At 38.0% G+C, this 10,356-nt stretch overlaps 1 protein-coding gene across 1 annotated transcript; it reads left to right on the top strand.

Annotated features, from left to right (window-relative positions):
• The first annotated feature begins 249 nt into the window (after positions 1-249).
• LOC131144755 (alpha-ketoglutarate-dependent dioxygenase alkB) lies at positions 250-9,767 on the top strand. Its single transcript, XM_058093603.1, has 7 exons — positions 250-714; positions 814-965; positions 1,751-2,091; positions 8,302-8,440; positions 8,839-8,905; positions 8,990-9,111; positions 9,359-9,767. Exons 1-7 carry the CDS (start codon positions 617-619, stop codon positions 9,496-9,498), a joined length of 1,059 nt encoding a protein of 352 aa, XP_057949586.1. The 5' UTR covers positions 250-616; the 3' UTR covers positions 9,499-9,767.
• Positions 9,768-10,356: the final 589 nt, after the last annotated feature.

The following is a 10,356-nucleotide window of genomic DNA, read 5'->3' as shown; positions in this document are numbered from 1 at the left end:
ACAAATTGATTCCCAATTTTATAATCCCCTATATTCCCACTGACCTCTAGCTTTATACATAACAAATTCTAACTACTATTTTGGAATACCCATGTGCTCTACTGCCATTGGCCCTTTAACACTTAAGAGACTAATAAGCCGTTGAGGGAGTTCGGCCCAGCACCCAGCCCAGCTGCCACATGGTCCATGCCTCGGCCCACGACGACTCGGGCTGCGAAGAGTTGACCTGTGAGTGGCCGACCCGCCCAAGCTCCCCACTCGGGTTGGCCTCTTCTGCCAACCTCAGCTCTGAACCCTCGGTCCGAGCTCTCCCCTGCGCCCACTTCTGCCAACCTCAGCTCCGAACCCTCGGTTCGAGCTCCCCTGCACCAGCCGTTTCGTCCGAGCCCCTCAAGCCCTCTGTTCGAGCTCCCCTATGACGAACCGCCTCGTCTGAGCCCTTCAACCTGCTCGGCATCTTCAATCTGACGATCAGCTCGGACCCCTTCTGTTCGAGCTCCCCTGTAGCGAACCACCTCATCCGAGCCCTTCGATCTGCTCGGATTCCCTTCTGGTCGGTATCTCCGACCTTATTCATGACGGTGACGGGGAGAACTTGCTCGCTCGAATAGCTGAAATGTACGGATCCGAACAAGCCGCCGACGATACAGAGAGGACCGCTTTCAGAAGTGCAGAGAAGAAGTACAAGCTCTACTACGACCTCCATTCCAAAAAGTGAGTACATGACGAACCATCACTTTTCTAATTCTTTATAGATTTTTTTTTCCCGCTTGACCAATTAACAATTCCTTACTTTTAGACATCGTTTCTCAGGAAAAAACAGCCGAAGAAAGTCGACCTGTCGGAGGTGATCGATTTCAAGTCAATTCTTGAGACGTTCGATCGAAACGGTGAACTTCCTCCGGGGGTAATCGTTCCTCCTTGCGATTTGGGTCGTCCTTTGTTCTGCTTGGAGAGTCGTCCTGGTATGCTGAATTAGCATAACTAAAGTTTGATTTTTATTTCTTTATAAAAAATGTTTTTTTTTTAAGTTTAATTTGACCTTACAAATTACTCAGCTGGAAAATAATGCGAAGCCTTAAATAATGATGATAATTTGATACTTGCTTTAACAACCTTTCTCGGACACAAATTAGAATTTTCTAAATTTTTTAAAGCTGCGGGCCTGAATTGTATTTTTCTGTATCTTTACATGTGCGCTCCATTTAGGGCAAGGATTGTACAAAAGAAAAATAAAGGAAAAGAAAGTAAGGGAATCAACATCTCCCTATTTTCTCCCTACCTCAAGTACTATTAAGAAAAAAAATTTATTCCAATGTGATAGAAAATTAAGAAAAATCAAAGGTTAATGGCGTGCAAGGTAGACATCTTGTCTATTAGTTTGCTGTATATTTTATTTTCTTGCTCTTTTTCCTTGATAATTAAACAGGAAAAAGTGGATTTTTTCGCATTTTACTTTTCTTCTTATTTTCAAAGCTCTAAAGAATTCTAGTGCCCTGTTCTATAGTCCTATATGTGAATTTCACGATGTTTTGGGCTACGCTCAAACGACTATGGTCAATCAGTTATAATTTATGCACATGTCAGTTCTGCTTACGGGTATATTTTTAAGGCCCAAATTGAATTTGAATATAACTGTAACTAGTGGTGTTCCATGGGCAATTTCATTACTTTCCTCATTGTTATATTTGGGGGTTCTGAATTTGAACGATAGAGAAATTTAGGTAATTAGTTCTGTTTTTCAATGTAGGGTTCTATTTCATTCCTGGAGCATTGAGTATTGAGGAACAATGTCAGTGGATAAGGGAGAGCTTAACAAGTTTCCCACAGCCTCCAAACAGAACAAATCATAATGCGATTTATGGGCCTATACGCAGCTTGTTCAATGAAGCAAAGGAACAGAAAGTCTTGGTTGCAGACCTGGATACTGGATTTAATTCTTGTATTGGCAGCACGGATGCTTGTAAATGGCAATTTTGTGATGAATCAGTTGCATCGTCCAAGGGAAAGTCATGCAAATCAATTTCAGCATCTGTTCTTCTGCGAAAGTTACGGTGGAGTACCCTTGGCCTACAATTTGACTGGTCCAAGGTCATTGCTAATTCTGATTTTTTATTTGTTCCAATTACTCATTTTCAGTAACATTGCTAGAACTTTTACCCTATTTGATTTTATGGTTCAACTCATGACTTCACGAGATTTACTTGTTTATAATTACCATTGTGGCTGGCTGAACTCTTTCCTAATATATACCATTTTTTGCTACTCTTATGAACATCATGGGTTTAACCATAAAAAACTACAAACATAAATTGGCTATGTTTAATTCATTTCAAGTGCTATGCTACTATCATCTTCGTTTCCAACTCTTTTGGTTAAGATTCACATATGCTAAAGATTTTCTTCCACCAAGCTATTGGATTTATAATTTGTTTTGTTGTTTGTGGTTCTTATACTTTGTTTTTCTTAAGCAAAGAAGGAAGAAGGAAAAACATGAAAGGGTAGCACATTAGGAGATCATCGACGAATGCCCTGTGTTCGTCGATGAGATGACGGCAAGGACTCGTCGACCTAGGTTTTGAAATTGTCGACGAGAAAATACCGAGAGTAGGAAAATCTTATAGTTCTGGACTCGTCGACGAAATCATGTTATTGTTGATGAGTGGTCTTCTATGGATCGTCGACGAAGCCCTGAACTTGTCTACGAAAGGCACCTGGGTTGTGAGTAGTTTTTCTAAATTTTGAATTTTTGAACGTTGGGTGGTTGGGTTAATGGAGGGAAACCTCCGAGGAACTTCTATATATGTTATTTTGGGCATATATTGAAGTAGTGAGTGATCATTTTGAGAAGTGTATTGTGTACATTGTGATTTCATAGTGAAATTTGTGTGTCATTGCTTTCGTGGATGTAGGCTTTGCCAAACCACGTAAAATCTATTGTTGTTCTTATTCTGGTTGTGTTTGCATTTATTTGTTGTTTATCCCGTTGTGCATTCTATTTATTTGATCCATATCACAACAAATTGGTATCAGAGCAATTGTTGTTATGGCATCGGGATCGTCTTCTACAAGATTAACGTTGTTAAATTTGATGGAACTGGAAACTTCGGTTTATGGTAAAGGAGAGTGAAGAACATTCTTGTGCAACAAGGAATGGTTAAGGCTTTGCTTGATACTCAACCAGAAGGAATGGATGAGGCAACATGGGTAGATTTGAAAGCAAAGGCAGCGTCTACAATACGCTTGTGTTTGGCCGGCGAAGTTCTCTCTCGGGTGATGGAGGAGGATTCTCCAGCGGCTATCTGGCGAAAGTTAGAAAGTTGGTACATGTCTAAATCCCTCAATTACAAACTTTTTATTAAGCAGCGTTTATAGTGACTTAAGATGGTTGAAGGATCAAGTCTGGATCAACACATCAATGCTTTTAACCAAATCATAAGTGATTTGATGAGGGTTGATGTGAAGTTTGATGAGGATGATAAGGCTTTGATGCTATTAAATTCTTTGCCCCGACTTATACCTACGAAAATCTTGTGATCACTCTTACATGGGGAAAAGAAACTCTTGATCTTGAAGAGGTAATAAGTGTCTTGTTAAATTTTCATCAAAAGTTAAAGATATATGATGAAGGAGAAGGACTTGTGGTAAAGGCTAGTAATGAGCGAGGCAAAGGAAAGTTTAAGAATGGGTCTAGTCAGAAATCATCCCGAAAACAATCCAAGAAGAAGAAGGAAATCTGGTGTTATAAATGCGGTGAAAAGGGACATGTGAAACCAGAGTTGTCCGGATTGGAAAAAGGGAAATGCTGAAAAGCATAAGGGGATTTCAAAATTTGTAAATGTTGTTCAAGAAGAAGATTCAACAGATGGTAATGTTCTATCAGTTTCAGTGGGGTTGGATAATCTAATGGACTCTTGGATACTTGACTCGACATGTTCTTATCACATGACTTTGAACAAGGAGTGGTTCAGCACTTACAGGTTATTGAATTCTGGATCAGTTCTTATAGGTAATGATGCTTCTTGCAAGATTGTTGGCATAGGAAATGTAAAGATAAAGATATTTGATGGTGCTGTAAGAACATTATATAATATAAGACATATACCTGAGTTGAGAAAGAGTTTAATATCTCTTGGCACTTTGGATTGTAATGACTTTAATTACAAGTCCAAAGGTGGAGTCTTGACGTTGCGTACCGTTGTAGGTGGAGTTGCAGTTGTGGATGCTGAATCAAATGAGACCGTCTTGTGGCGCCTTGGGCATATGGGGGAACACGGCATGAAGGAACTGCATAAGAGGAAACTTTTGAAGGGCTTGAAATCATGTCAATTGGACTTTTGCAGGATATGTGTTCTTGGAAAACAAAAGAGGGTAAAGTTCAGATCAGCTACTCATAAGATGAAAGGTATTCTTGACTATGTGCATTCAAATGTTTGGGGCTCAGTTAGAGTTGCATCAAAGGTTAGACATGTGTATTATGTGAGTTTTATTGATGATTACTCATGAAAGGTTTGGGTATACTTCATGCGTTTCAAATCAGATACGTTTGCTAGGTTTAAGATTTGGAAGGCTGAAGTGGAGAACCAAACGGGGAGGAGAATCAAATACTTAAGGTCGGATAATGGGATCAAGTACGCTGATTCTTGGTTTATGGAGTTTTGTGCAGAGCAGGGCATCAAAAGACATTTTACAGTTCACCGAACACCTCAACAAAATTGTGTGGCAGAACGGATGAACCAGACTCTTGCCGATAGGTCTCGGTGCATCAGGCTTAATGCAGGGCTATTGAAGAACTTTTGGGTCGAGGCAGTTAGTATGACTTGTTTTCTGATAAACCGATCACCAAGGGCATCACTAGAGAGTAGAGTGACAAAAGAGGTTTAGACGGGAAATGCAGTAAACTACTCCAGAGTAAAGGTATTCGGGTGTCCAACCTATATCCACCTGTCTAGTGAGAAGAGGTCTAAGCTTGATCCGAAGTCTTTTTGATGCATCTTTTTGGGATATCTAGAAGGTGTGAAGGGGTTCAAGTTGTGGGATTCAGTGGCAAACATGGTGGTGATCAGTAGGATGTAGTTTTTGATGAGAAGGCTATGGTGAAGTGTACTCAAGAGTATAAAGAAAATAAGCAAGAGTTAGAAAGTTGGGGTAGTGATGAACATGTTATGCAGGTGGAGTTGGAAGCTCAGGGCAACGGAAATGATCATGGTCCTATGGTTGTAGGGAGCTCTAGCTCGGAAAACTAGCAAGTTGATGATATTCCTATATGGAGATCCAGACGCACTATCAGACCTCTTAGTATCTTATACTTTCCTTACTTGTTGCAATGATATAACTACATTTTTGAAGAGGCAGTGCACGACCAGGAGAAGATAGGTGGATGAGAGCGATGATTCCTGATGGAATCTCTACATAAGAACAAAACTTGGGACTTGGTGAAACTTCCAGATGGGAAGAGACTGATAGGTTGCAAATGGGTATATAGGAAGAAGGAGACAATTTTAAAAAATGAAGTAGAGAAATTCAAGGCATTGTTGGTGGCAAAAGCATATTCGCAAAAGAAGGGGATAGATTATGATGAGATCTTTTTTCCAATGATCTGACATACTTTTATTAGAATTGTGTTAGGGTTGGTAGCTCATTACGATCTTCATTTGGAACAAATGGATGTGAAGATGACGTTTCTTCACAGTGACTTAGAAGAACAAATCTACATTGTACAGATAGAGGGATTTATTGAACTGGGAAAAAAAAATTTTGTTTATAAGTTGAAAAAATCTCTTTATGGGTTGAAACAGTCTACAAGGCAATGGTATAAACGGTTTAATTCTTACATGATCAAGATTGGCTACAAAAGGTGTGAGTATGATTGCTATGTATATGTGAATAAGCTTGAGGATGGTTCTCTTATTTTCTTGTTATTGTATATCGATGACATGTTGATAGCTGTAAAGGATTTAATTGAGGTGAATCAGTTAAAAGACCTGTTGTGTAAGGAATTTGACATGAAGGATCTTGGTTCAACCAAGAAATACTTGGGATGAAGATTCTCCGTGACAAAACTATAGGGAGGTTATGGTTATCTCAGGGCAGTTATGTATAGAAGGTGTTGGAGAGGTTTACCATGACTAATGCAATACCGGTGTGTACACTTATAGCAAATCATTTCAAGTTGTCTACTGCAGATTGCTCAAGTTCGGATGAGGAAACCCAGGATATGTCAAAGGTCCCCATGCTAGTGTTGTGGGGAGTTTGATGTGTGTCATGGTGTGTATGAGGTCGGATTTGGCTCATGCGGTGAGCGTGGTAAGTAAATTTCTTTCTAATCCAGGAAGGTAACATTGGGAATCTATCAAATGGATACTCAGATACTTATGGGGTACATCGGGATATGGCATAATGTTCGACAAGCAACAGAGTTATCCTTCTGTTATGGGGTTTGTTGATGCTGATTATGCTGGAGATATGGATGACAGAAGCAATGGGATATGTGTTTACCCTTGTAGGAGGATCGGTGTGTTGGAAATCCATGGTACTGTCTCTGGTAGCATTATCCACGACTGAAGCGGAATATATGACAGTTGCCGAAACTGCAAAGGAAGCTTTATGGCTTACTAGTTTAGTCAGAGAGCTGGGATTACAGTAAGATGGTTTGGTACTGCATTGTGGTAGTCAAAGTGCCATTTACTTGGCGAAAAATCAGATATACCATGTTAGAATCAAGCACATTGATGTGAGGTTTCACAGGGTTTGGGAATTGATTGCTTTGGGTGAGCTGTGTTGGAGAAAGTTCACACGTTTGAAAATGCAGCGGATATTCTGACGAAATCAGTTGTTTCAAAGAAGTTAAAGCATTGTTTGGACTTACTCCATGTCTCCAAGTGATAGAAGGGAGACATACCCAATCAGGCGTTTATAAATTCAAGGTGGAGCAGTTAAACATGTTTTTTGGGATTCTCCTAAGGGGCGTATAATCGCCAAGGTGGAGATTGTTGTTTGTGGCTCTTATACTTTGTTTTTCTTAAGCAAAGAAGGAAGAAGGAAAAACATGAAAGGGCAGCACAGCAGGAGATCGTAGATGAATGCCCTGTGTTTGTCGATGAGAGGACAACAAGGACTCATCGACGAAGGTTCAGAAATCGTCGACGAGAAAATGCCGAAAGCAAGAAAATCTCAAAGTTCCGGACTCGTCGACGAAAGCATGTTATCGTTGACTAGTGGTCTTCTATGAATCATCAACGAAGCCTTGAACTCATCGACGAAAGGCGCATGGGCTGTGAGCAATTTTTTTGAATTTTGAATTTTTGAACGTTGGGTGATTGCGTAAACAGAGGGAAACCTCATATATGTTATTCTGGGCATATATTGAAGTCATGAGTGATCATTTTAAGAAGTTTTTTTGTATACATTGTGATTTCATAGTGAAATTTGTGTGTCATTGTTTCTGTGGATGTAGGCTTTGTCAAACCTCGTAAAAGTTGTTGTTGTTCTTATTCTAATTGTGTTTGCATTTACTTGTTGTTTATTCCGCTGTGGATTCTATTTATTTGATCCATATCACAACATGTTTGATGCATAGTTAACTTAAATATTATACCATTAATTATGCTCAGCTGTGCTATGCATGGGTTTGTTGATGAGTGAATTTGAGTATCCATTTTTAATAAGATAAAATTGAAATATTAATGATAGACGATAAGTGGAATACACAGAATTGTACAAAAGTGCATAGAGAAAGAAAAAAACTTAAAAAGAAATGATTGTTTTTTAAATGCCTCAAGAACATCTAAATGAAGTACAAGTGGCAACAAATTGTGAGAAGAAGAAAAATGGCAATTGAAGGCTAAATGGTTCTCCTTTTGTAATGCAGTATTGATATACACTGCCCAAAATGGAAGTTTTTTTAACTTTTGGGCTATATGGCAAACATTTTGTTTGTAATTAGTTCAATGATATAATGATTCACATTTTATGTACTGGTGTAGGCATTAATCAGTCTAATTTCATATTTATTTAAATTTATGATGAATGGATTGGTGAATAGCATAGACTGTCATTTTGTTTTGAATGGTTATTGGCTTATTTTGATGAATGAAAATCAATAGAAGACACCTTGTATTTTAGGGATACTCCTAGGAGTAATATTTTATTTCGTTAGAAGCTGCAAGAAAGCTCAACTGGAAAAGTTGTTTCAGGTTGTTTTGCATGCCTGTGTTCGATAAACCCCATTTTACCATTAAAGCTAAGCAATCTATAGTTTGGGAATGAACCATTAATAGAGCAAATGTGTTCATGGTGCAGCGGAACTATGACGTATCTCTTCCACATAATAAGATCCCCGATGCACTTTGTGAACTGGCTAAAAGAATGGCAGCTCCTGCAATGCCTGTGGAGGATGAATTCAAGCCGGAAGCTGCAATTGTGAACTACTTTGGGATAGGTACTCCTAAAATAAAGTTCGTATCTTTTATTCTCTAACGCTGCGGTTAGGAGTCTGGATTTGGAAACTTGGATTTTGATTTAGATGGATTTGGACAAATTTTAGCACTATTTTATATTTCATTTTATTCAAATCCTATACAAGTCTAAATCCAAGGGCCCCCCCCCAAACATAGATTAAGTATATTATGTTGTTGAAGCTGTTAACAATGGATTTTCAAAGGATTTAAATGATCAAGCTATGCTTTAGTTACACTAGAAGTAGAGTTAATCAATGGAAGTTCATTGAGTTTTAACTAATGTTCTAATTTAGAAGTGAGAAGCGACGAGCTGATATTAAAAACCCACTCTTTGATGTATGGGGTGAAATGACTGTTCTTAACTTTTGATTCTTGTCAGGTGATAGTCTTGGGGGCCATCTCGATGACATGGAAGCGGATTGGAGTAAGCCGATAGTAAGCATGAGGTATCACCCCCCTCGCCCACTTATTTTTCTAGGTTTTGTTTTTTAACAAGTGGAAAACTTATGAACACCGTTTCTCTTGTGAAGTCTGGGCTGCAAAGCTATTTTCCTTTTGGGAGGAAAGTCCAGAGAGGATCCGCCATTAGGGATGTTCCTTCGAAGTGGTGATGTTGTACTTATGGCTGGAGAGGCAAGGGAATGCTTTCATGGTAAGCAGATAGGAAATTGAAAATTTTACGAGTACGATCTTTTGGAAACTTTGAATCTTCTAGGCTTTGCATAAAACGGAGAAATGTGAGAACTTAAAAGTGCAATCAAGTGAAGCTTCAAGGATTAGTTGTGCAATTTACCCCAACTTTATGTGATACATCTTGGAGGGGGCGAGATGGGATTATTTTTCCAGAAAGTGTGTTTTCCATGATTTTCTTCTAACCCATCTGTTTGTTTTCTTTGCAGGGGTTCCCCGGATCTTCGCCGACAAAGATAATGCTGAGATTACTCCTATTGAACTGCAGTTTTCACATGAAGATGATGTCTGTTTCTTGGAATACATTAGAACATCCAGAATCAACATCAATATCAGACAAGTCTTTTGACCCCCTCTCTAGGATTTTGCAAGAATTTGAATGAAACACAGTAGAAAACCAAATTCACGTTCATCTAATTTATTCAAATTCAATTCCCAGATTCAACATAGGTGTATTTTTTCAATAATCCTAATTTTGGATTTTATTTTATTGTTTATGTCAGACTATAAACAGTGGGATAGTCGAGTTTAACTTGGAACTTGTACAACTTTATCTGTGGAACCCAAGTACAAATCGGTTTATTAAGCTTGATTTGAGTATAAAATATATTAATTCAATATATAATGTATAGAAACACGTATATTATGTTAGATTGTAATGTAAGAAGTATTTTATATGTTCTTAAAGTTAAATTATAAAAGAATAAATGACATATTAAATTTACTAGGTAAAATCTCAACTCATGAGTCAAATTTCACTCCAATAAACAAGAAAGTTGAAAAAAATAATATATTTGTGGAGAGTGGGATTTGAACCATCTAATAATTTAACTACTCATCTAATAATTAATAATGAGGATATGAAAAAAATAATATATTTGTAGAGAGTGGGAGTTGAACCCACGCCCTTTCGGACCAGAACCTCAATCTGGCGCGTGTCAGTTTTCCTCCAGAATCCTTATTATTACATAATAACATCCTAATCCATATTTGGTGATTTTAGGCTTGGATTATTTAAAAAATATTATTAAAATCATTTGGATATGTTTTCAGAAATATTATTCTTACTTATTTAGACCCATGATCAGAATTTCTAGTATATAAGATTATAGTATTTGACATCACATGGGATTTTGCTATTACTCATGAAATTATTGTAATGCCTCTAAACCATAATAATAATAATAATAATATAGTGTACATTCTT

Source organism: Malania oleifera, chromosome 12, assembly GCF_029873635.1.
Source record: "Malania oleifera isolate guangnan ecotype guangnan chromosome 12, ASM2987363v1, whole genome shotgun sequence".
Taxonomy (NCBI): Eukaryota; Viridiplantae; Streptophyta; class Magnoliopsida; order Santalales; family Ximeniaceae; genus Malania; species Malania oleifera.
The sequence above is the reverse complement of the archived record's forward strand: the minus strand, read 5'-3'. Positions and strand labels throughout refer to the sequence as shown.

Excerpts from the sequence above, each read along its gene's own strand:
- LOC131144755 (XM_058093603.1), top strand. The coding sequence starts at position 617 with ATGTACGGATCCGAACAAGCCGCCGACGATACAGAGAGGACCGCTTTC. Across the intron at positions 2,092-8,301 it reads TACAATTTGACTGGTCCAAG|CGGAACTATGACGTATCTCT; the intron begins GTCATTGCTAAT and ends TTCATGGTGCAG. Across the intron at positions 9,112-9,358 it reads GGCAAGGGAATGCTTTCATG|GGGTTCCCCGGATCTTCGCC; the intron begins GTAAGCAGATAG and ends TTTTCTTTGCAG.